This window comes from Puma concolor, chromosome E1 (assembly GCF_028749965.1).
Source record: "Puma concolor isolate L17-30 chromosome E1, mPumCon1.1.hap2, whole genome shotgun sequence".
Lineage (NCBI taxonomy): Eukaryota > Metazoa > Chordata > Mammalia > Carnivora > Felidae > Puma > Puma concolor.
In genome coordinates this window covers 57,049,257-57,075,423 of record NC_141680.1, presented here as the reverse complement: position 1 = coordinate 57,075,423, position 26,167 = coordinate 57,049,257, and the positions used below count along the sequence as shown (strand labels likewise).

The 26,167-nt window shown below is 52.2% G+C and overlaps 1 protein-coding gene across 2 annotated transcripts in view; it reads right to left on the bottom strand.

Annotated features, from left to right (window-relative positions):
* Positions 1-1,188: 1,188 nt before the first annotated feature.
* DNAI2 (dynein axonemal intermediate chain 2) overlaps positions 1,189-26,167 on the bottom strand; it is a 28,124-nt gene continuing 3,145 nt past the window's right edge. Inside the window, exons 2-13 of one of the 2 annotated variants that reach the window (XM_086687937.1) lie at positions 23,248-23,441; positions 20,866-21,027; positions 19,809-19,930; positions 16,420-16,562; positions 15,345-15,458; positions 11,785-11,924; positions 10,560-10,682; positions 8,314-8,537; positions 5,237-5,372; positions 4,567-4,713; positions 3,586-3,810; positions 1,189-1,906 (exon numbers count right to left, since the gene is read on the bottom strand). In XM_086687937.1, coding sequence (XP_086544063.1) covers positions 1,820-1,906; positions 3,586-3,810; positions 4,567-4,713; positions 5,237-5,372; positions 8,314-8,537; positions 10,560-10,682; positions 11,785-11,924; positions 15,345-15,458; positions 16,420-16,562; positions 19,809-19,930; positions 20,866-21,027; positions 23,248-23,430 — 1,806 coding nt within the window. In that variant the 5' untranslated portion in view covers positions 23,431-23,441 and the 3' untranslated portion in view covers positions 1,189-1,819. The remainder of the gene's footprint in view (positions 1,907-3,585; positions 3,811-4,566; positions 4,714-5,236; positions 5,373-8,313; positions 8,538-10,559; positions 10,683-11,784; positions 11,925-15,344; positions 15,459-16,419; positions 16,563-19,808; positions 19,931-20,865; positions 21,028-23,247; positions 23,442-26,167) is intronic. The other variant, XM_086687938.1, reaches the window with a different exon arrangement.

The following is a 26,167-nucleotide window of genomic DNA, read 5'->3' as shown; positions in this document are numbered from 1 at the left end:
TTGGGAAGCATGCCTGGCGTCTACCCTCTGGATGCCAGGAGCACCCCCAACCACTCACGTCAATCCAAAATGTGCCCAGACATTGCCCAATGTCTCATTGGGGGCAAAATCTCCCCCAGCTGAAACCACTGCTCTACAGACAGCTCCGGGGCTCCCCATGTCCCCACACAGAGAGGCACCTATCACAGGACTGTACAGAATGAGGTACGTGATGTGTGGGCACCCTCTGCTCAGAGGTCAGTGCTGGGCAAGGAGCAGAAACATGGCCGGCTCACCCCACTTCCTGGGACTCAGGCATCCCTCCCTCTCTCTCTGTCTCATGTGGCACATCAGTGACTTGGGGATCGAGGATGGGGACAGCACTCCCTCTGGGGCTCTTGTGCAGGTCAAGCACCAATAAATATGTTCCTCGATGATTATTTTATCAGTCTAGCCACAGTGGCAACTTCATGGTTTTCCTTTAGTCACAAAGGATAGCTGGCCCCTCCCCAATAAGATTCTTTTCCTTTCTTTTTCCTTAATTTTCTTTTTTTTTTTTTTTTTTTTTTTTTTTGAGAGAGAGAGACAGCACAAATCAGGGGAGGACAGAGAGAGAGAGAGAGAGAGAAGGAGGGAGACACAGAATCCGAAGCAGGCTCCAGGCTCTGAGCTGTCAGCACAGAGCCTGACGTAGGGCTTGAACCCACAAACCATGAGATCATGACCTGAGCCGAAGTCGGACGCCTAACCGACTGAGCCACCCAGGCGCCCTCCCCGCCCCGATAAGATTCTTAACACAGGCAATTTTTAAAAGGGGACTTTGGGTCCCTGTTAGGACCATCCAACACGCACAGAAGGAACGGTGGTCGAGGGACTTCGCAGGTGCCCTCCTGCCTACAGACGTTTCCGGCAATGGTCCCTAAAGGTTCCAGAGCACTGCCTTTCCTGGAGCCCCCAGTGGGTCCTGCAAGTGCCTGGCTTACCATCGATGGCTGTGCAGGGTGGGGACTGAGCCGTCCGGATTCCTGTCCCTGCTCTGCCCTGCGCTAGCTCTGTGACCCAGGCAAGTCCCCACGCTTGCCCCGGAATCAGACTGTTCCTCTGCAGAGTAAGGGTCATCAGAGTGCAGACCCTTCTAGGGATTTTATAAAAAGAATTGGACGAGGTTAACACGGAAAGCGCTCGGCACAGGGTATCCAATAAGCACTGTTATAGCACTATTATCGTTAATTTAATCTAAGAATTAAGCCAGTAGAAAGCTCACAGGCGTACAGGAAGGAGCAAACTCATTCGTCCATCTGCCCTCAGAGTTGGGGGGGGGGGGTGGTGCTCAGAGACATTTTAGAAGTGGACAGACCGCCTTTCTGAGCTGTGTGTGGAGGGGAGGGTCAGGAAGGGAGGAGAAGCCCCTCTCCCCGCCCACAGGTCTTTCTGAGGCTGAGGCCAGCCCGTCAGAGGCTCTGCAAGCTTTGAGGGAAAATGATCGCCGGGAAAAACCCCGGGGAAGCAGAACCCACGGGAAGAGGCAGGGCCAGGCTGAAAGGCAGTGTGGAGCCCCTCGGGGTGTGCTTGGGCGGCTGAGACGACGGGTACCCAGCTCGGGCACGAGCCCTGCCCCTTCCCTCCCTCCAAGAGGTCCCCTGGGACTGGGCTCAGTGAGTAGTGGGGGCCGGCACCTGGTGGGGCTTCGGGTCGGGTCAGGACCCCTCTGCTCCCCCAGCCCTCCCTCTCTCCCTGCCTCCTGAGCTCAGCGCCCACGTGCAAAGCCAGGGCGGTGCCAGGGGATGGGAGACGGAGGTGCGGCGCGAGAGGGGCCGTGGGCAAGGCTGGCCTGCCCCTTCTAGGTCGGAGCCTGGGCACCGTCGCCTTCTTCCTCACCAAGGTCCTGTCCTTCCACCTCTTCATCTGCCTCCAGACCCGGCTGTTTCTGCCAAAGAAAGACAGTGCAGAACCGTTGGTGGGGCCGGGCCCGCCCTGCACCCTGCGAAGTTGATCCCCTGAGGCCCAAACCAGCCAACTGGTGGAGGCCCAGGAGACTGTGCTCCTGGCTCTGTGGCCTTGAGGGCCTAGTGGGTGCTCAGAGCGAGCCAGCGAGCGTGGACGGCGGGCACGGCCTCGGGCATCTCGCAGGCTGGGGTCCAAGTCCTGCTTCGGTCGCTTTGCTGCCTGGGTGGCCTCGGGCTAACGCTCCTCCTGAGTCTCCTTGGTCCCCTCGCCCGTGAAGTGGACACGATTCCTCTCAGGGCTGTGGCCCAGGTTAGAGATACAGGTGTAATGGCTTAGCACTGTTTTCTCAGCTCTGACCCCAGAGGTTCTGGCCAACTGCAGAAAACTAAGGCTAAGCGGGTTGTTCTGTGCACCTTACTCCCTTCTGAGGCCCAGCTTCTCTGCCTGGAGTGTTCAAGCAGCGGGAAGCAGTGCTTTTCGGGACTTGCAGCCCCAGGCTGGGTGTCTGTCAGGCGCACTGCGCTGTGGGAGGTGGCCACTACCAGCACTGACTTCTGGAGGGCAAGGGGGGGGGGGTTGGGAAGCTGGGACTCCAGTCCCGTCTCTGCCATAAGTGGAGGGAGGTCTCTGCCCCACCTTGCCACACCGACGATGGTGTGAGAACAAGGCCCCTCCTATCCAGGTGCTTCCAAATGCAACACGAGGGGCAAATGTCACAGCCTGTGACCGGCTGCAGTGGGGGGAGGCAGAGGGGGAAGAGGTCTTGGGATGGAACCAGTCACCCCGTCCGCGTGCTCGCCCGTCTTCCGCCAGCCTGTCTGCGAGGTGGGCACCCAGGAGGCCAGCGGGCCTGGCTTTGCGGGCAGGTGCCCTGCACTTACGTTTTCATTCCGCCCCAGCCCACGCCCTTGAGCCCTTGAATCGTGTTGACGCCCTTGCTCCCGGGGTAGGTCCCGGCTCGCACTCCCCCGCTGTGGTGTTCTTGCCACCCTTGGCCTCTCATCTGGAGGCCCCTGAAGGCCATGACCCATGCCAACAATGCCTTCTTCTTCCTCTATCCCTGGGTACAGAAGAGGGCCCAGAAGGTGACCGGGCACCCCCTTTATAGCTCAACCTCCTTCTTTTCCAGATGCAAATGAAGGAGCCAAGAAGTGAAGCGACCGGCCCAGGCGATACCCCTAGAAAGTGCTCTAGAGCCAGAGAGCACGGATGGGTGAGCAGAGCACGGATGGGTGAGCTCTACACAAACCATACCCCTGCGACACCAGGTGGGGTCAGCAGCCGGCCTCCGTGCCTCGGACCTCCCAGCCCAACCCCCCTCCCTGGGCCTCGGGGCTCACTCTGAGCTGCCAGCTCACGCAGCCCCGGGTCTTTGTGGCAGTGGCCACGCGTGTGTCCCAGTGCCGGCCGTGTCGGCGGGGAGGAGGGCCACGAGAAGCGTGGAGCGTGGCCCCTGCCCTTAAGCAGCCTACAGTCCACGTGGAGACTCAGGATTTCTCAGGAGGAAGGGAGTAATTGCTCCCATTAGCCAGATGGACAAGTTAAGGTCCACCTGCTGAGGCCACTTGCCCAAGGTCACCCAGGAGGGCAGCGAGCAGGCAGAACCCAGGCGCCAGGGCTCCCACCCGGGCCACCCGAGCCCCCGTTCGGGACCCTTACAGGCTTTGTCTTCTTCATGGCTTCCGTCTCTTTCTTCTTCAGCTCCGAGTAGATGATGTTGAAGAACTCATCCTCAGCCTTGGTGACCAGCTCCTCCAGGTGGAAGGTGGGCTCCTCCTCTCTCAGGGAGTCATCCCTGCCCTCCACCTTGCCTTTCTCCTTCAGCCGCATCTCCCGGTGCCTCGCCTCCAGAATCTTCTCCCGCCGGGTCTCCCGCTCAAATATCTGGGGTACACGGGGACAGGGAGGCCCGTGGGGAGAGGGTGGCAGCCGGCGGCCGGCTCCCAGCACGGGGCCGGGTTTAGCTCTCTTGCTTCACTCACAGCACAAGGCAGGGGTCTGTTCTCAGCGCTAACGGCAAGAAAGGAGGGCTGGACATCGAGATCAGGAGGCAGGAGCAGAGCCACCATGTCACCCAGTTCTGAGAGGTCCCCAGAATGGAGAAGACGTGGAACAGAACAGCCACACAGCCGTGCACCGTGGGGCCCTGGGTCAGGGGAGTACCTGCTCAGTGGTGGGCCCACAACCTTGGGCAGAGCCAGGGGGCTCGCCCAGGGCCTCGGCACCGGGGGGTTCAGTGCCACGGTGTGCCCACAGTGCTGGGGTGGGGTGGGGGGGGCGTCATGATGGCTCTCAGCCTCCCAGCCCCCTTAGCCTCCTGCCCCAGTGTGGCCACCTTCCCTCCGTCTTCTCTTCTGGCATCTGCTAAACCTTCATCTGCCACAAAAGTGACCTCTGGGACCAAACAAACTGACCTAGTCAAACCACTTGGGCAGCGGGAAAGCCGAAGCCTGCGGAGGTGACAGGACTTGCCCAGGCCGGCTTGGCTCCCGAGTGGCGAAGCCAGGGCTGAGTCAGACACTCCTGACCCCACTTATGCGCTCATTTCGGGACCCCACGCCACCTCCCCAAAGGCCCATGCGTTTCTCTCTCTGCCTGGCCTGCTCTGCCACGGGGCCGGGGTCGGCGCCGGGCACTTACCAAAGAAGCCATGTTCTTCTCATTCTTCTGGAGGGTGCACAGCCCATTCGAGACCTCCAGCAGCGTGGTCGTCCCCAACTGGGAGCCACAGGCGATGAAGCATCCGTTGTCCTGCACCCGGAGGCAGAAGAGGGCCTCGTCGCACACCTGTCGGAGGGGCCAGGCAGATGCGGCTGGGTTGGAGAGAGGAGCCAAGCAGCTTGTCTTGAGTCCCCGGCCCCTGGGGAGAGGGGCGCTTGGCCCGGCTCCGTGTTCGAATACCCTCGGGGACTCCCCTGACTCACAAGACAAAGTTCAGAAGTTCACGCTCTGAGATCGGCCGTCAAGACCCTTTGCCCCCCGCCGGCCTCACCTTCCACCACACCTGACCCCACCCGCCACGCCTCACCCCTTCAGTCCAGCCCACGTCCATCCTGCAGCTTCCCAAACGCCACGCCCTTCCATGGCCCACGCCAGCGGGGCTCGGGTGTAGCTATGCCGATGTGGCCTGAGCGTAGGCTGGAAGGGTCAGCTGCCAGGAGCCCATGCCGGGGCTGCCGAAGGAATAGGTCTGGTGGGAGGAGAGGCCAGGCTTTCCGCTTTTCTTTTCTTTCTCAATTTCCCCCAGGTAATTCTGCTGGGCCACCAGGGCCCAAGGGCCTGGATGCATGGGGAGTGGGATACACGTGACCTTGAGGCTGAGGGCAGGGTCACACTGCTTGAACACGAAGTCCCAGATGTCCAGGGTCCCGTCCATTCTGGTGGTGAAGAAAACCGCTGGCCTCACTGGGCTCCAGGCGCCATCGGTTAGGTAAGCCATGTGGTACCTGTGGGGAGCCAGGTGCCAGCGGTCAAGGCCCACTGTGGTCGGGAGGCACAGAGAGGCTGCTGAGCCACCGCTCTGCTCATCCAGGCCCCCTGGGCTCTAGGGTCTCGTCGCTGGGCAGGAAGTTCTTCCTTGTGTCTGACTTCCAGCCATGCCAGCCTCGCCCACCAGTCGTGGGCAGTATGCACTTTATTTAAAAAAAAAACAAACTTTAATGTTTATTTACTTTTGAAAGAGAGTGAGAGAGGGGGAGGGGGAGTGAGACACAGAATCAGAAGCAGGCTCCAGGCTGTCAGCACACAGCCCGACACGGGGCTCGAACTCACGAACCACAAGGTCATGACCTGAGCTGAAGTCGGATGCTCAACCAACTGAGCCACCCAGGCGCCCTGATAATATGCCCTTTAAAGGCTCTGGTCCTTCTCAGGGGCTGAGCCACTAGAGTTTCTCTACAGCTAACTCCAGGGGACAGGCACATGTTGCTGGATCCGGGCCCAGTCTCCCAGCAATGGGACTCACGGAAAGGAGTCAGAGGAAGAATATGCCCAAGGAAGCATATGCCCCAAGAATATGCCCAGAGGAAGAATATTAGAAGTTCCTAATATCGACATTAGAAGAACGTTATGCTTCCTACTCGGTGGGGGATCTAGATTTTCGAAGCCTTCTGTGGTGAGGAATGAAATTGGACCCTTATACCATATACGAAAGTCAACTTGAAATGGATGAAAGACTTAAACATAAGACCCGAAACATAAAATTCCTGGACATTTTATGGGAAAAGCTCCTTGACCTTGGTTTTGGTGGCCATTTTGTAGACATAATGCCAGAAACACAAGAGAAAAAGCAGAAATGAACAAGGGGGGTATATTGACATCAAAAGCTTCTGCACAGCAAAGTCAAAAACTGAAAAAGCAAAAAAATTAAAAAAAGAAGATAAAAGAAAAAGCAACCCATGGGATGGGAGAAAATATTTGCAAATCATATGTGTGATGAAGGGTTAGTATCCAAGATATACAAAGTATATAAGGAATTCATTCCAAAAAACTCAATAGTGAGAAAACAAATAACCCGATTAAAAAATGGGTGATCGACTCCCTCTCTTTCTCTGTCCTTCCCTGGCTCACACTGTCTCTTTCTCAAAAATAAAGAAGGATTAAAAAATTTTTAAAGGGGCGCCTGGGTGGCTCAGTCGGTTAAGCGACCGACTTCGGCTCAGGTCATGATCTCACAGTTCGTGAGTTCGAGCCCCGAGTTGGGCTCTGTGCTGACGGCTCGGAGCCTGGAGCCTCCTTCGGATTCTGTGTCTCCCTCTCTCTCTGCCCCTCCCCTGTTCATGCTCTGTCTCAAAAATAAAAAAACATTTAAAAAAATTAAAAAAAATTTTTTTTTAAAAATCTGTGCTGACAGTTCAGAGCCCGGAGCCTGTTTTGGATTCTGTGTCTCCCTCTCTCCCCCTCTGACCCTCCCTGGTTCACACTGTCACTCTCTCAAAAATAAATAGGCATTAAAATTTTTTTTAAAAATGGGCAATGGACTTGAACAGGTGTTTCTCCAAAGAAAACCTACCAATGACCAACAGGTACATGAAAAAGTGCTCAACATCACTCAGCGTCAGGGAAACGCAAATCAAGAACCCAAGGAGTAGCTTCTCACACCTGTTAGAGTGGCTATTCTTTTTTTTTATGTTTATTTTATTTTTGAGAGAGAGAAAGAGAGTGCAAGCGGGGGTAAAGAAGACAGAAGGAGACAGAGAATCTGAAGCAGGCTCTGACAGCAGAGAGCCAGACATGGGGCTCGAACTCACGAACCATTGAGATCATGACCCGAGCCAAAGTAGGAGGCTCAACCAACTGAGCCACCCAGGTGCCCCTAGAGCGGCTATTCTTAAAAAGACAAAAGATAATAAATGTTGGTGAGGATGTGGAGAAAAGCGAGCCATTGTGCACTGTTGGTGGGATTGTAAGCTGGTGCAGCCACTGTGGGAAACAGTAAGGAGGATCCTCAAAAAATTAAAACTAGAACTACCATCTGGTCCAGTCATGCCATTTCTGGGTCTTTATCCAGAGGAACTAAAACCAGAATCTCAAAGAGATATCTGCACCCTCATGCGCACTGCAGCATTATTGACGACAGCCAAGATATGGAAACAACCTAAACGTCCGTCAGCAGATGAGCAAATAAAGCAAATGGGGTATATATCCAACGAAATATTATTCAGCCTTAAAAAAGGAAATCCTTTCATTTGCAACAACGTGGATGGACCAGGAGGACATTCTGCTAAGCGAAGTAAGCCAGACACAGAAAGCCTGCGTGATCTCACGTATATGCGGAATCTAAAAAAAAAGTCAAACTCACAGCAGCAGAGACTGGAACAGTGGTTGCCGGGGGCTGGGGCGGGGGCGAGGGGGGGAAACGGGAAGGTGATGGTCGAAGGGTACAAACTTTCATTTATGCAACATAGGTCAGTTCTGGAGATCTAGCATGCAACATAGTGCCTCTAGCTAACGATACTAGACCAAATAGTAAAATTTGCTAAGAGAGTAGATCTCAAGTAAAGTGACCCCTGCCCCCCCACCACAAGAATAATTACAATCAAGGAGGTAGGAGAGAGGTGATGGGACATGTTTATGGCTTTGATGGTGGTGATGGTTTCACAGGTGTAACTTAGCCCCAAACTCACAGAGCTGTAGGCATTAAGGATGTACAGCCTTTTCTGTGTCAATGACACCTCAACAAAATGGTTGAATATGTATGTGTGTGCATATATAAATATATATATACATATATATATGTATATAAATCTTTTTTTTAAATAAATCTTCCCAGGAGTGCATGGAGGGGTGTTCTGGGTGGACACGTAGAGGCTCAGGGCACTCCTGGGCTGGCTCCCTCTGTCCCTCCCACCCTCCTACATTCCCCTCCAGCCCCAACCTCCCTCTTACTTGGTCCACATGATGGACGACTCCCGGCTGTCTTCTGACCAGATGCGGGCGGTCCAGTCGCCCACAGTCAGGAAGTTCTTAGGGTAGAATGGATTTCTCTGGAGGGCATAGATGGGGCCATGGTGGCCTGAGAAGGTGCACACAATCTTCTCGGCTGACGTTTTGGCCTTGCGGTTGCAGGAGATGACAATGCCCTGCTCGGTGCCCACCATGAACTTGGTTGGCTGTGGAAGGGGTGACACAGGAGCGAAAGGTTCCATGAAACGTCAACTCAGGGTTTATTGTCATGGTTAGCAGCCTTCTGGAGTCAGATTGGATGCATCTAAAGGTGCTGGAAGGGACCTTCGTGTAAGCTTATGCTCAGGCTGTTGCCCAGCCCCTCCTAAGGAGCTGGCCTTGCCCTTCCTGGCTTCATCAGACCCCATCCTCTGTTAGAACCTGCTCAAGGGCGCCATGTTTAATGAAGCCCTCTCGACTCTTCTAGACCTTGGAGAAACTCATCAGCAGCTATGTGATACACACCTCTTCACGTAGCATCATTGTGTCCACTAGGCATTTTGCCATAAAGATCCCGAATGTCTGTTTATGGAAAACGTGAATGATTGAATGAATAATGTAAAACAGGAGTCTAAAAAGTCCCCTCCCCCAGCCTTCAGTTACTTCCTGAGAAACTGGGCTATACTGCATACCCATATTCATCCCACCTTTATTCACAGCAGCTAAGAGGTAAAAAGCAACTTGAGTGTCCCAACCCAAGTGACATGGATGGATTGACAAAATGTGGTCTATACCTACAGTGGAATAAAAAGGAAGGAAATTCACAGCTTTAAAAAGGAAGAACATTCGGACACACACAACAATGTGGGTGAACCTTGAGGACATGATGCTCAATGAAATAAACCAGTCACGGAAGGATGAATACCAGAAGAGTAGAGATGGAAAGTAGAGGGGCCAGGAGAGGAGAAATGGAATGTGAAGAGACACAGCTCGAAAGGCCCAGAAAAGCGAGTAATGAAGTAAAACGCAAGGCTCCTGCAAGCTAGTGATGGAGAGAAGTACCCAGATCCAGATGGCCTGCCATGCCTCCACCCTTGGACTTCTCGGTGGGGTTGGAATGGTGAGCCTGGACCTTGAGTCAGAGCCCTGGGTTTGAGCCCCAGTTGCACCGTGTCCTAGAGCGTATGACTTACCACACTAAGGCTCATTTGTTTGTCTGGAAAGGAGGGACAATAACATTATGGTACAAGATGGTCGTGGGTGATTATGCAAGCTCATCACTGGAGGGAGTTACAAGTGTCCAGCACACAGAGTGTGCTCAGTGACAGGCATAGGAGAGCTGGGGGACTACTGGTGGTATTGTCATTACATCAGGCACTTGCTCTAGAAGTCCCTGATTTCAGGACAGAATGCTTTTCTGCATCCGCCCCACACTGACTCTCATGCCCAGCGTTGGGGGTCAGTTAAATTGTCTTCCACCTGACTTCCCCAGCGTTCCTTCCCCAGCCTTAGGTGAGGGCTCCCAGGGCAGGGGTGAGGCCAGAGCATCTCCAGCTCCCAAGAGCCTGGGAATGATGTCACATGACCTGAAAACAAACAAGAGATGATCCCAAGGGGGAGCCAGACCTGGGCTTCGGTGACACATAAGCCGGGAACAAGCCCAAGCCAAGAGTCATCTGGGAAAGTTGTTTTCTTGCTTTGGTGGGAATCCTCATTTGCTGCTTCTAGAAGCTTCCATCCTTTGACTCTTTCATGTTACTGTTCAACTTTGATCTTTCTTTACCATTCCTTCCCATTGCTAGATGCTCTAATTGTGCCTGTGCTCTGGTTTTCCAAGGAGCCTCCTCTGACCTCATTTCCCTCTCCAACACCTCTTCCTTCCCTTCAGACTGTGAAGCGACCCACACTAGGCAGGGGCAGGGCCTGGGCTCTCCATGTTGGTTCTGGGCGGGGCTCTTCCTACAGAATGGGGCCCTTCTGGAATCCTGTCCTCTGAGAAAGCTTGCCTTCTGTTCAGCACAGCTGCTACCCAAGCAGTTACTTTGTGTGAATGAGGACTGGCTTCCTTCCTCGAGAAGCTCTGCTGCCCCCTGCTGGAAAGTTCCTGGAAAGACCACACACAAGCCTGACGACCACAGGAGGGAGGGCGCTCCATGCCGCTGTTGGGTGCACGTGGTTGACGCTGGCTCCACCGGGCTCTGGCTGCCCCAGCATTGGAAGTCGGGGAAGGGAGAGCCGGGAACACTCACCAAAGTAGACTCGAACTCCAGGGAGATAGCCCCCAAGGCATTCTCCAACTGCTCCTTTCTGGCAATGTCCAGGATCACCACCTCGGTGGGCTCGCTCATCTTTCGGATATCCCACCACATGACCTAATGGGAGGGCGGGGCAACTTTGAGACCGGAAGTCCCTTGATTCTCCTAGCTTTTGCCTTCCCTACCTTCTTGGGGACAATCACTGGGGCCAAAGGGGTGTGTGTTAGAGATGACCAGCGATCCGTAGGACAAACACACTTGGAGAACCACTGCTCTGGCCCCACAGTCCCAAACCTGGCCATTCATCAGGGTCATGGGCAAGCTTCATAAAATCCAGATGCTGGGGCCTCACCCCAGACCTACTGCCTCAAAATTGCCTGACGTGGGCTCTGGAATCTGAAATCTTTTTTTTTTTTTTTTAATTTACTTACTTTGAAAGAGGGAGAGAGTGGGGGAGTGGGGGAGGGGCACAGAGAGAGGGAGAGAGAGAATCTCAAGCAGGTTCCACATTGTCATAGTGGAGTCAGATGCAGGGGCTCGACCCCATGAACCGTGAGATCGTGACCTGAGCCGAAATTAAGAGTCAGATGCTTAATAGACAGCCACCCAGGTGCCCCCTGGAATCTGAATTCTTAAAAGCCTCCCACAATATGGTAATATATAGAAACATTATAAATGCCCATATGCTTTGATCAAGAAGTCCCACTGTACATTGGGGATGTATCTTCACATGTGTGCAAAAACTTAGATACAAACACACTCTGCTACACAATCATGACATTAAAATCCACTGAAATAAATTTTGGCATACCTAATGCAGTTCCTAACAGGCACGAGGCAGTGCTCTGTGAAATATGACATCATCTTCAAGATACACTAAATGAAAAACGTCAAATGCAGACCAATGCACGTGGTGTGCAGAAAGAGTGAGGAAGACAGATGTATTTGCTCCTGTCTCCAGCGGCGGTCCCTGAAGGCGGCCATGAGAAACAGATGAAGGTGGGTGCCTACAGGGAGGGGGGCCGGGAGGTTTGTGGGCAGAGGTGGGAGGAAGGTGTTTCCCCGTCTGCCCTTTTTGCCTTCTGGACTTTGTTCCATGTGCATGTATTACCTACTCTTCAATTTAAAAATAAAATGCAAAAGAAAACGATCCCCAAGGGGCTTCTGGAGGGGAACTGGGGAAGTATCACTGCTCCCCACACTGTGGCCGGCTGGCTACCTGCCCGTCCGTGGATGCTGAGAAGCACTCAGTGCCCGTCTTCGACTGTAGCCAGATGCTGCCGTACACGGGGTCTCGATGGCTGAACTCAATAGTGGACAGCTCCGCCACCAGGCTGCCCTTCCGGGTGTCCCAACAGGCTGGCAGGGAGGAGAGTGAGGGCAAGGTGAACGGAAGCCCAGGCTTCTTCCTCCGCGCAGGAAGCAGGGGATGGAGGGATGCTGCTTCTCTTGGTTTGGCAGGTATGTAGTTTTTTTTGTTTTCTTTTTTTTTCAGAAGCAGGGCTCGGTCTTAACCTGCCTGAGTTTCCTCCCAACCCCTGAAGTTCCCACACAATCTCTATGGAAAGACTCCCAGAGTGCAAGCTTCACTCATTCCATTGAGTTCCTACCATGTGTTGAGCACCACACTACCTCGGGAAGCCACTGGAAATAAGACCATCCCTGTCCCTGAGAGGCAGGAAGGGGGACCTGCTGTGATTTTCCTGGTGGGGAACACATGGGGGTGGTCAGGGAGAGCTTCTTGGAAGGAGTGAGAAGGATCACAGACTGAGGAGGAGCCTGGGATGGCAGTTGGGGGGGGGGGCGGCCAGAGAGAAGAGTGTCTCCACCCCCAAAGAAAGGTTCCTGAAAGTAAAAAGTAAAAGGTAAAAACACTGCAGCAAATCTCTTCTGCTACATAAACTCCCTTTTACCCTCTGCACTTTGGCTGCCCTGGATGGGAATGCAGATCACAGACCCTTTATTCAGATCCGTTACAAGGACTTCACCTCTTCTGCTTTACCAAGAAAGCCTTGAAGCTTCTCTCATTTTTGTCCTGACAGATTTTTTATTTGGGGGTGGGGAGAGAGAGAGAGAGAGCAGGGGAGGAGCAGACAGAGATGGGGAGAAAGAATCCCAAGCTCTGCACTGTCAGTGCAGAGCCCGATGCAGGGCTCAAACAACTGTGAGATCATGACCTGAGCCAAAATCAAGAGTTGGATGCTTAACCAACTGAGCCACCCAGGCGCCCTGGAGAAGCTAGTTTTGAAAGAGAGCAACAAAATAACTCAATCCATAAGTTTTGATTTACGGACTCCAAGTCCGAGACCTTTGCCCCTGGACAGGACTGGCCCAGAGATGAGCTTTCTTGGCCAAGTTTGCTCGGCTAGGGACAGAGCAGCACTCGGGGGTGGGCCCCCTGGCAGCCTCTCTCAAAGGTGGCACAGCCCCGGAGCCCCGGCTGCTCTGAACTGGCACAAAGAACCCTGAAAGGGGTTATGAATAATGAGCGAGGCAAGCCTCCTGAATAAATCATGGCACAGTGGCTCAGCTCCAGTCTTCTAGAGCCCTGGCACCCAGGTAATTTGGCAGGGAGATGTGTGGGAGGAGGTGGCAGGTCTGAGAGGGGGGTCAGAGGCTTCAGAAGAGTATCTAAGAAGTTTCCCAGCCATCCAGCTCCTACTCTGGGAGGAATAAGGGTAAATAAAAAACATGTGAGGGTAAGATGGGAGGGGGCTCTTTTCATGCCCAAGGTCAAGTCAGGCCTGGGATGCAGTTAGGCTGAGCGTCCACTGCTTGGGGGCCAATGTGGCAGGCAGGCAGGCAGACAGGGCCCATGGGGGCAGTTTCCTTCCAAGCTCCCTAGGGATCCAAATCCCAGTTTTCTAGGTGTTCCATCAGCAAAATCAGCCGAGCAAGGACCTCTGAAAATCTTCTCCATAAAAGCAATGAGAAAACGGGCAACAAAGTGAGTCAACTTTTTCAAGACAACTTAGTCAAAGGCTTGCAGTCATCCAGAGAATGCTTGTTCAGGAGAACCAGCTGAACGTCGGTAAGGACACTGAGTTTTGTGATGTTTTTAACTTGCCCTAGTTAAGACCCCACACTCTCTGAGTCCCACGGTAGCTTTGAAAAATAACATTCTGCCTTCCCGGTGAAAACCGGCTGCCTCACAGCAGCAGGAGGGGTAATCCGGCTGAAGTTCATTCACAGTCTTCCAACCAAAGAACGGTGACTATATGAACTGTCCAGTGGATCCCTGGATGACCATGTCCCTCCCCACCCCCTGCAAGTTATCTGTATTTAACCTGACTTAGAGCTTGCTCCGTGGGAAAAAAAGAGGCAACTGTTGAAAATAATAATTATAGGCAATTGATTAACTTTGCAGTTTCCTGAAGTGGTAGGTAATAGCAAACTATCCAAAAGGCTTAAAAGGCAAGCCCGGAGGGGCACCTGGGTGGCTGGTTGGTTGAGCGTCTGACTCTTAGCTTCAGCTCAGGTCATTATCTCACGGTTCGTGGGTTTGAGCCCTGTGTCAAGCTCCGTACTGGCAATGTGGAGCCTGCTTGGGATTCTCCCTCTCTCTCTGCCCCTCCCCTGTACTCACTCTCTCTCTTTCAAAACAAATAAGTAAACTAAAAAAAAAAAAAAAAAAAAAAAAGGACAGGCTTGGAGAACAAGGTGTCCATTGGGATGTCCCCTGGGGCTTTGAAAAGCTCCACCATTTGCCTGGAGATCTGGAAGGCCACATGCCCGGGTAGGGCTGTGTGCATGCCCAGAGCTGTGCACTCTCTCAGGAAAGAACTGAGGAGGCCCTAAGCTGTCGCCTCTGCTGACCCTGAGGCTTTGTGCAGAGGCGCAGGTGGGGCCGGCAGCTGCCCCACGGAGTGTCGCAGCCATGCTCAAACAAGCACACAGAGGCTCTCGGCAAACACTGGTTGCCTGCAGGTGCTTGAGGAAATCTCTGTCCCGCCACTAAGCTAACCAAGCAGAGAGCATGGCGGGCACGCATGATAGAGTGCAGACTTCACAGAATTAGATCAGACAATTCACTGAAGAAACAAACAGCGGCAAATAGCAACGAACACAAAGCCTACAGTGGTACAAGTACCTGATTTCCAAAACTGTCACTTTATATTGTGTAAAGAGAGAAATTTTCAACAAAAAAGTTACAAGATATATAACGAAATGAGAAAGTGTGGCCTATACACAGGAAAAAAGGCAATAAATAGAGACTGTCCCCAAGGGAGCCCAGCTGTTGGACTTACTAGACAAAGACTTTAAATCATTGTGTTTTTTTTTTAATTCTTTTCTTATTACATCAGGATCTCTTTATTTTTTTTTTAATTTTTTTAATGTTTATTTTTGAGAGAGACAAAGACAGAGCATGAGTGGGGGAGGGGCAGAGAGAGAGGGAGACACAGAATCGGAAGCAGGCTCCAGGCTCCGAACTGTCAGCACAGAGCCTGATGCGGGGCTTGAAATCACAAACTGCGAGATCATGACCTGAGCTGAAGTAGGACCCTTAACCGACTGAGCCACCCAGGCGTCCCTTGACCTGTAGTTTTCTTAAAACTTGTTATTCTGAACTGGTCTTAGACTTACTTGAACTGTTACAATTGGAGACACTGCTGAGCTATCAGCAAAGCCTGACTACCCGGATGTCTGGAGTTCATCCTCTGTGGGAAGTCCCCACCTCACTCTGTGCTCCCTGGGAAGCCCGGCCAGGTACTTGGGCCCTGGCAGACAGCAGCGGGGGGCTGGGCTTGCTCCCGGTTAAGCACCTGGGTCCCTCCTTACCCAGCTGCCCGTTGTAGCAGCCTCCCAGAAGCACGTGGGAATCTTTGGGGTTGTACTCCAAGGTGACAAGAGGTGACGATGGCTTCAGGACGATTTCAGGCTTGTTGGGATTTTCTATGAAACAAACAAACAAATTGATCCCGCCAAGTCTGGAAAGAAAAGAACGGGGTCAAACAGTTTAACCCTTCCTGAGATGGGTGATGGTAGGGGGATGCTTGGAAGTCCCTCCTGTCTTTCCCCAGGCTGCAACCTCTAGGTCCTGGGGGCCAGAATCTGGCACTCTTGGCCCTAGGGGCTCTTTTAGTGGTTTTATTTTTGGTAATCAGCAGCGTGTGTGTGTGCGTGTGCACGCGCACCCGTTTTGGAGATTCGGTAGGAAACCGGGTTTTGACCCCAAGGTTTTTCCATAAATCCAACTCTCCCTGACTTCTCCAAACCAGTTTCTTTGTCTGTATAGTGGGGCTAATGAAGGAGTCCACCCCCCCTTGCCCCCTAGAGCTGTTCAAAAGCATAATGTGCTCAGTTCTGAGCTTGGCACTCACACCTACTAATAACGGCTAACGTTTATTTTCACAATGGCCACAGTGACGGGATGTCCTACAGCGTATCGTCCACCATCGCTGGCCACCTGACAAGGCTCGTGCCCTTAGAGTGAGTGCTTCTGTCAACAATGGTCCCTGCTCCCAAGTGGACGCATTGCCCCTACTGGCCATGAATTAAGGACCAATGCCAGGAAAGTGGGACAGAGGTGAGTCCCCTTCTCAGTCCGCTGGGGACTCTATCTGAGTCTGTGGAGTCTGGGATTGGGATTCCATGGGGTTTGGTCTTGAATGCCCTGATCAAGGATCTGGAAATGAAGGGCGTTTCCTGCTTCTGATATGGCTCTGGTTTGGCTGCTCCTGAACCCAGACAAGGAAGGGATGGGCAGCTTCCTGGGGTCCCTGGTCCCTCCCTAGAAGGGACCGGCCCTGTGAGAGTCCCCTGCCTGTGGCTTCTACCTTCCACTCTTGTGCTTTGCTGGCCTCTGCCCTGCCCCTTCAGTTTTCCTGGACCCCCGGACCCTTCCGCTTCTCACCCAGGTCCCAGATGTACGATTCATGGCTCATGCCCTCGGGCGCACGTTGAAAATTCAAGCAAGAATATGCCACTGCCAACTTTCTGTTGCCATCAGGGTGCCAGGAGAGGTGCGTGGCTGACCGCTTGATTTCCTGGGGATCCCTTTACAGGAGAGGGCAGAACACTGGCATGGAAGGCTCCCCACACCTCTTACTTACTCAGTTATATGTCTAAAAAATTCAAACGTATTTAAGCAATCACATTCACTCGGAGAAAGTTATTTTTAAGAACAAAGTTTAGAAGAGCCCTTAATCCAAACCCGGATCTCACCAGCCATAAATAGAAGGTAATAATAAAAACTAAACCAGTGGGAACAAAATATCAAATTCCAGTCCGGTATTTCCACTTGCTGAAAGTTTTGAGCCTGAGGCCTGATTTCCCATCGCTATTACAACGAAAGGGGAAGAGGAGAATCCAGCAATCCTCCTCCTTGGTATTTGCCCAAAAGAGTTGAAAACTTTTGTCTAACAAAACATTGCAGGTGAATGTTTCCAGCAGCTTTGTTCATAGCTGCCCAGACTTGGAACCAACCAAGACATCTTTCAGGAGGGGGATGGATAGATAAGCTGTGGTCCATCCAGACAGGGGAATATTATTCAGCATTAAAAAGAAACGAGCTATCAAGCCATAAAAAGACACAGTGGAAACATAATGCACGTCACTAAGTGAAGGCGACCAGTCGGTAAAAGGCTACATGCTGTATGATTCCAACTATGTGACATTCTGGAAAAGGCAAAACCATGGAGACAGTAAAAAGATCAAGCGTTAGCCAAGGGCTTGGGGGTAGGGAGGGATGACTAAAAGGAACGTGGGATTTTAGGGCAGTGAAACTATTCTATATGATGCAAAACCCACTGAGTGGAGTGCCTGAGTGGCTCAGTTGGTTAAGCGTTCGACTTTGGCTCAGGTCATGATCTCACGGTTCGTGGGTTTGAGCCCCGCGTTGGCTCTGGGTTGACAGCACGGAGCCTGCTTCAGATTCTATGTCTCCCTCTCTCTCTGTCCCTCCCCGGCTGTGCTCTGTTTCTCTCTCTGTCTCAAAAATAAACAAATATTGAAAAAAAATTAAAAAAACACACCACAGAGTATGCAACACAAAGAGTGAGCCCTAATGGAAACAATGGACTTTGGGGTGCCACAGGTTGACTGTTGTGTCCCCCAGATTCATATGTTGAAACCTAATGTCCAATGTGATGGTGTTAGGGGGGTAGCTGTGGGAAGTGATTAGTCCTCGATAAAGGGGCTCCAGAGAGCCCTCTCACCCCTTCTGCCATGTGACTTCCGGCAGTGAAAAAATGGCCGCCTATAAACCAGGAAGTTGGTCTTCACCAGACACAGAACCCAACCACCTTGATCTGGGACTTCCAGCCTCCAGAACTGTGAGCAGTAAGCTTCTGTTGATTATAAACTACCCAAGTTATGGTACTAAGACAGTACCAGAATGCTGGTTCCTGATGGTGACAAAGGCCCCACCCTGGGGCAGGGTGTTGATGGTCAGGAAGGCTGTGTAGGCTCAGGGCAGAGGGGGCGTGTGGGAACTCTTTGTACTTTTTGATCAGTTTCGCTGTGGGCCTAAAACTGCTCTGAAACATCAACTCTTACTTCAAAAAAAGAGGGGAAGAAGGAGAATGAGCAAGAAGTAAAAAAGAATTAAGCACTTAATGGCCCAAACTGAGACTTTGCCCACGAAGTAATCAGAAGGGATGAAGGAAAGTGGAAAGCAAGATAACCTTCTTGCCCTGTGATTTCTCCACTTCACTCCTCCCCAGGAGCACGGTTAGAAGGCTGGGATCCAGGAGACCTTAGTTCCGTCCCTGGTTGGGTCACCCCTTCCCCCTCCCGTGTGCCCTGGGCACCCGCCCTTCCCTGAAAGTCAGTCCCCTCATCTGTCAAACATACAGGTTGAATGGGATAATTTCTTTTTTCTTTTTTTTTTTTTTTTTTAAATTTTTTTTTTTTCAACGTTTATTTTTTATTTTTGGGACAGAGAGAGACAGAGCATGAACGGGGGAGGGGCAGAGAGAGAGGGAGACACAGAATCGGAAACAGGCTCCAGGCTCTGAGCCATCAGCCCAGAGCCCGACGCGGGGCTCGAACTCCCGGACCGCGAGATCGTGACCTGGCTGAAGTCGGACGCTTAACCGACTGCGCCACCCAGGCGCCCCTCTTTTTTCTTTTTTAAGTGTTTATTTATTTTGAGAGAGAGCATGCACACACGCAGGGGAGGGGCAGAGAGAGGGGGAGAGAAAATCCCAAGCAGGCTCCAGGCTCAGCACAGAGCCCAACGTTGGGCCAGATCTCACCACCATGAGATCATGACCTGAGCTGAAATCAAGAGTCGGACGCTTAACCGACCGAGCCACCCAGGCACCCCTGTGAGATGATTTCTAATCCATCATCCTGCTAAGGTATCCATATGTGAGGTCAGACCCCAGTAGGGCTGGGGCAGCAGGGAGGACAGCCCTCGCCCCTCCCCCCTGGCCCCTCTCCCAGAAGTGCTTGCTCCTACTCTGCACACCACAACTCAGCCCTGGATCCCAAAACAGTCCTTCCTAGTTGTGCTGGGACTGGGTCAAGTACTTCCCAGGACCCTCAGTGAGCCATGGTAGCAAAAGGAATCCCCCCAGAGTTGGCATCTGAGACTAGTCCCTTCCAAAATCACAGGTACATAAACGTATTTTAAACAAAAAAAAAAAATAGTGCTACGCTACATGCTGTTCTGCACCTTGCTTGTTTTGCTTCACAAAGTAAATCTTGGAAACACTCCCCAGCATGCTGCCTCCTTCATCCTGACACGTGCGTGCTATCCCCCGGGTAGGCGTGCCAGAATTGCTACAAGCACTCCCCTACTGATGGGCTTAGCTTGGTTCCAGCCTCTGGCTAGAGTGCCTTCTGCTGCAGTGAGCGTCCACACACACGGTGACTTCACACACATGTATCTGTGGGATCAAGTCCTGTTGTCAAGCTTCTGTCCTTGGAGGTCATCACCAGGTACACTCCCACGAGTGTGGGATGAGGGTCCTGTGTGCCCACAGTGCTGCTGGGTCACTGATGGTCCATACTTTGGACTCATTGTGCCCTGCGTGACTCAACCCGGCTTGCACACGGCTTTGCAAATTCGCTTAGTCTTTCCCTGGACTCTGTCCTCTCTTTCCATCAACCCGACCCGCCCCCAGGGTGGGGACCAGTTGGTTGCTGGGTGCTCTGTTGCTCTGCTCCCTACAAAGGTCAGAGCACAGAGGGCATTGCACCCACGGCATGGAGTGATCGGCAAAGAGTGACCTTGGGAAGCACACAGCCACAGGGGTGGCAGAGAGCGTCCCGACACCTGCCTAGCTAGGGAGGTACCTTAAAACATTGATGGTTTTAGCTGAAGGGGCCTCATCTGTCACCTCCACCGCATCCTCGTCATCAAAATACTCCTGGTAGATGTCAATGGCATTATTCTGCTTGATGCAGTGCTCCATGATCTGAGGAGAAAACATCAGGAGTTCTTAGCAGGAAAGAGAGGGACCTGCAGCCTGACCAGGCTGAGATGGCAAGAAATATCTAATGGTCTTTCCCAACCTTCCAGCCCGTTGCATTTTCAGTGGGGGCGGCATTGCTTCCAAGGGAAAATTGGTCTTGGAGGGTGAAATATTACTTTTCGTGCATAAAGCACAGATATACATATAGTACATACATAAAGAAATATGCCAATGGTATTAAAATTTCATGGTGGAGGCAATTAGGAAAAACATGAAAAGACTCGTTGGGGGACAACAATGAAAAAAAGGTGAAGAAACATGCCTCCAGTCGCACAGAACTGGTAATCGCTCCATATATAGCACCAATCTTCTGCTTCTGCCACCCAGAAGGCCCTCTCCATTTTTCCAAATGTCCACCAAGGGAAAACCTCAAGCTCAGGTGTCTCCTCTTCCAGGAAGCCTTCCCTGATCCCTTCAGTGGGAAACTGAATCTCCCTCTTTACGGAGCAAAATGGCAAGAGTCATCCCTCATAGCATGTCTTTCTACATTACACGGTGATATCTCTGTATTTGTCTCTGACCTCCAATGGATTATGATAAACTCTTTGGGGCAGGGTGCATGTGAATTTTATTTTTTGCCATCTCTCCTGTGCCTGGCAGAGACTACAGGCTCAGTCCAAATGTGCCGAATGAATGAATGATCCCTGCCGGGGTTCTTTGGAGTCCTTCTTGCTCAAGGGGAGCACCTGTCAGACTCCTCCTCAAGCCTGTTCAGCCCTGGTACCTTCCCATCTTCCCCTTTGGTCTGTTGTTGTGGACTGGTCTGCCTGCTCCCAGACAGAAGGTTCCTTAAGGTACCTAGCAATGTTTGTCCGCGTATTGGCAGGAGCGGAGCCCGGGGCCAGGCAGGTGGGGCACCACAGTGATGGAAGCCTTACCGAGCCAAGCTGCGTGATGGCGTTGATGTAGTTCTCGTCCTTCTCCACCTTCTTTCGGAACCGGATCGTCTGCTCCAGCTCCAGGGGGTTCACATCCTTGGGCCAGCCCCCCTCCACGTGGTTAATCCCCCGGGACTCCATCTCAAACCGCTCTGTGTTGACCTACACAAAGCCCCAGGTGAGAAGATATCTGCCTGCCCCGGGTGTAAACATTAGGCCATGTCCGCAAACCAGGATCCTGGGGCTGCCTGCTCATGGGCCCTGAGCACACAGGGAGGGATCAGCGAGGTGCCCCTGGCCAAAGCCACTTTCAGGTTCCGGCAAGGAACTTTGTGGTCCTCGGGGGGGTCCTGGGTAGCCACGGAAGTGCCACCCTATGGAGCTAGCAGCTTCGAAGCTGATGCCTCTGGCTGTGGAAAATCCAGTTCTGACTTTATCGAAACCCTAATGCACCAGAGGAGCCCCCCACCCCCACCCCCGCCGGCCATTCTGTGCGATCCCAAAGAAAAAGAAGTGACTAGTCCTGCTCTGCCTTACCATTTGCAATGTCATAGGATTCGAAACACAGAAATGATGAAAAGTTGGGGATTACTTTGCCCGTTCTCGGTAGTAGGGAGGATAGTATGTGCAGATGGACGTTTACCCCTTAAACTTGCCACTTTGCTTCCTTTCCATTTGTTCCCCCATTTAAAAGATTATGGTAGGGGCGCCTGGGTGGCGCAGTCGGTTAAGCGTCCGACTTCGGCTCAGGTCATGACCTCGCGGTCCGTGAGTTCAAGCCCCGCGTCGGGCTCTGTGCTGACATCTCAGAGCCTGGAGCCTGCTTCGGATTCTGTGTCTCCCTCTCTTTCTGCTCCTCCCCTGTTCATGCTCTGTCTATCTCAAAAATAAATAAACGTTAAAAAAAATAAAAAAAAAAATAAAAGATTGTGGTAAAAGACATACAATATAAAACCTCCCATTTTAACCATTAAAAATTTTTTTTAATGTTTATTTATTTTTGAGACAAAGAGAGACAGAGCATGAGCAGAGGAGGGGCAGAGAGAGAGGGAGACACAGAATCCCAAGCAGGCTCCAGGCTCTGAGCTGTCAGCACAGAGCCCGACGCGGGGCTTGAACTCACGAGCTGTGAGATCATGACCTGAGCTGAAGTCGGACGCTTAACCGACTGAGCCACCCAGGCGCCCCCCCATTTTAACCATTTATTTTTTTATTTTTTATTTTTTTAAACATTTTTTTTTCAACGTTTATTTATTTTTGGTACAGAGAGAGACAGAGCATGAACAGGGGAGGGGCAGAGAGAGAGGGAGACACAGAATTGGAAACAGGCTCCAGGCTCCGAGCCATCAGCCCAGAGCCCGACGCGGGGCTCAAACTCACAGACCGCGAGATCGTGACCCGGCTGAAGTCGGACGCTTAACCGACTGCGCCACCCAGGCGCCCCCCCATTTTAACCATTTAAAAATGTACGATTCTGTGGCATGAAGGACAATTCATACTGTTAGGCAACCACCAACACTGTCTAGTTCCAGAACTTTTTCATCACCCTAAGTGGAGCCCCCAAAGCCATTAAGCGGTCACCCCCCCTCCTCTTTTCCTTTCTAAGCCAGCGCTCACGAAAGCTCTAAGTCGTCCCGGGATGGAGATGTGGCAAGAGACCCCCAGCGCGTGTGGCCTTCGCGGTGGCCATCCTGTTGAGTCAGCCACGCTGTGGACAAAATCGCCCCGGTCCCCGTGACAGCAATTAGCCCTGGGAGAGCAAGAGACTCAGTGTGTTTGAACCGTGAGTTATTGGAACCTCCCACAACGTGGTTTGGCCGGAGCAAGTGTGATTTTCACCCGGATGATTTGGGACATGACAAAGCGGGTTCTTCTCTCCTGGAAACTAGTTTTGTCTCCGCAGTGCCTGGCATAGTCCAAGGCGGGTCGTGGGCTCTGGACAGGCAGGGAGCTCCGACTGCAGCGTGACGCCCAGTTCTCTCATCACATCATCAGCCCCCCTGACCAGAACTTTCCACGGCACCCTTTCTTTTCCACCAGCTGGGCAGGCGCCTGCCGATCTGAATCGTTGCCCCCTCAGGATACCTGTCCCAGCTGTACCACATGCCTAAGACGACTTAGAGGTGAGACCAGAGCCCATGGGAGAGAGAACATCTTGATTCCCTGGCCCAGGGAGTGGCTGCTGCTGGGTCTTTTCCCGCCCCAGGCACCGTGGTGGGTCATGGGGGCGTCTCTGTCCTCATACTTCCAGCATCCGCCCTGGGCCATTCTAACTGGCTTCCAGTCACCCAGATGGAGCCACCCAGTCCCACTGACCACCCTGGCTGGCCACCCTGCCAGACCCCACCTTCGCTGGCCCAGGCCCCGGGGCCAGGGACCCACCTCGTGTTCTGACATGCTGGTGGAGCACTGGATGCCCGTGTCCACGGGGTTCCGCTCCACGAACTGCTCGGCCAGCTCCGGGTTGGGCGGGATGTTGATGTTCAGCTCGGCCTGGCGGTCGGAGAAGTTGCATTGCTTCCCGAACTCGCTTCGCTTCTTGACATACACGTACACGATCTCCATGGTCCCGGCTGCTGCAGGGGCAGAGGGAGGGTGTGAGGGAAGGGGCCCCACCTGGCTGCTTCCCTGTCCCCCCGGGCCTCACCGGGGGCGGCTTGCAGGTTCCTAGTCTGGTTGGGGGGGAAGGGTCCTAGGAGATTTGTTCAGAAGCTGCGTCTGCACTTTTAAAAAATCATTTATTGGGGCGCTCGGGTGGCTCATTCGGTTGAGCATCCGACTCTTGATTTGAGCTGGTCATGATCTCACAGTTTTGTGAGTTCAAGCCCCGCATCAGGCTCCGTGCCAACAGTGCGGAGACTGCTCAGGATTTTCTCTCTCGCTTTTTCTCTCTGCCCCTACTGGGTGCACTCTCTCTCAAAATAAATAAATAAACTTAAAAAATCATTTACGGAAGGGCGCCTGGGTGGCACAGTCGGTTAAGCATCCGACTCTTGATCTCTGCCCAGGTCATGATCTCACGGTTTGTGAGTTCAAGCCCCGCATGGGGCCGTGTGCTGATGGTGTGGAGGCCGCTGGGGATCCTGTCTCTCCTGACCTGTCCTTGCTCGTGCTCTCTCTCTCTCATAATATACAAATAAACTTAAATAATAAAAGATCATTTATTGAGTACTGAGTACCTGCTAAGCATTATCGTGTTCAGTTCTTGCAACTGCCCTTTGAGGTAGACAATAAAATCACCATTCTACCTTTCAGGAATCTCATACTTAGCGATACCCTGGGTGTCTTGCCCAGGACCACGTACATAGCTAGTAAGCGGTTCAGCTGCTCTGCCTGACTCCAAAGCTCTTACTCACCAAATGATGCAGTTTTTACCGAGCTAACATGTTTACTGGGAGGCAGGGAGAAACACTCATGGTGATTATGTTGAACTAAATCTCTGGCCACGCCCTGGATCTGACCCTACAGCACACAGATTGGAGAGCCCCAGGCCTCTCTGGAAACTCTCCCACCCAACCACCCAATTGTCCAAAAGGCCACCCACCCCTTCCCAGAGTTCTAGGTTACTGGGCGCTACCCTTCACCGCTCCTGGGGGGCCCTTCCGGAGACTCCCCTCTACATCACTCCGACTGCGATGGGGCTGGGAGTTTGCCTGAGAAGGGGAGAGACTGCCAGACCACTTCCTCCACAGGCAGAATAGTGGGCCTTTGAAAGACTGGTTGGGCAGGGCACAGTGTGGAACTGGAAAGCGGGCTGGGCTGGGCACTGACTTCCAGTTCTGGCCCTGCCACTTGCCAGCTGCTTGACCATGGCTAGGCCACTCTCTCTGCCCCTCTCTGGCTTGTGCTCTCTCTCTCTCTCAAAATAAATAAACTTAAAAAAAACTAATTACATAGACTTCTCTTTAAAAAAATTTTTTTGATGTTTGTGTGTGTGTGTGTGAGAGAGAGAGAGAGAGACAGAGTGAGAGCTGGGGAGGCGCAGAGAGAGAGAGGGAGACTGAATCTGAAGCAGCCAGGCTCTGAGCTGTCAGCACAGAGCCCGACGTGGGGCTTGAACCCACAAACCACGAGATCATGACCTGAGCTAAAGTCAGATGCTTAACCGACTGAGCCACCCAGGCGCCCCGAATTACATAGACTTTTCTAGGAATGCATAGGTTTTGTGAATGCCAGACTTCATGCTTTACATTTGTTCTCATAGTTTCCCTTATTTCACCTACTCATTTGGCAAACATTCACTCAAAGCTGAATAATCAAGAAAGCGTGGTACTGGCATCAGAATAGACCTATGTATCGATTGAATGGCATTGAGAGTTTAGAAATAGACTTTGATACTCATGGCCAACTGACTTTTGAAAAAGGCACTAAGGCACCTTATCAGAGAAATGACGGTCTCTTCAACAAATGGTGCTGGGCCAACTGGATGTTCCCATGCGAAAGAATGACCGTGGACCCCCTACCTCACGCCACACACACAAATTAACGCAAAATGGATCTAGGCACCAGCATAAGAGCTAAAACTAAGGAGAGAAACGTAGAGGGAAATCTCCGTAACGCTGACTCTTTAGACATGGCATCAGATTCTTTAGACATGGCATCAGAAGTATGGTCCATAAAAGCAAAAAACAATGATAAATTGGACTTCTTTTGAATTAAAAGCTCTGCACCTCAAAAGATAATATCAAGAAAATGAAAAGACAAGCCACAGACTTGGAGAAAATATCAGCATATTGGGTCTGATAAAGGACTTGCATCCAGGATACACAGAGACTTGCGGGGTCCCAGGCGCCGTGGACTTCAGTTTAGAGGTTCCCTCACTGCATGCTCCCCACAACCCCCCCCCAAACTCACAATTCTCATTCTACATATGAAGAAACAGTACCCGGAGAGTTCAAACACCTTGTCAAAGGTGGTGGGTCTTAAGTTGAGGCAGAGCTGGGGCCCAGACACGTCTGGCTCTACCGCAGAGTGATTCTTAGCCTTGGCTACACAGAAACTCCCAGAGGGCTTTACAAAATCACAACCCTCAGGTTAAACTGCAGACAAACGAAATCAGAATCTCTCGGCAGTAGGTGTTAAACTCCTGGGTGAATCCTAGCGTACAGCCAAGGTTGAGGAGCACCGATTTAAAGTGAGGGTTCTTAATTTCTCAGCCAGCATGCTCCAAAGCTGGGATGTTCATTCAAACTATGGAGGTTCCCAGGCCCCTCTTGCAAATGTGGACTGTATGTCTGGGGCGGGGCCTGGCAATTTGTGCTTTTCACAATCTGGGTGAATATTACGACCAGACGTGTGTCTA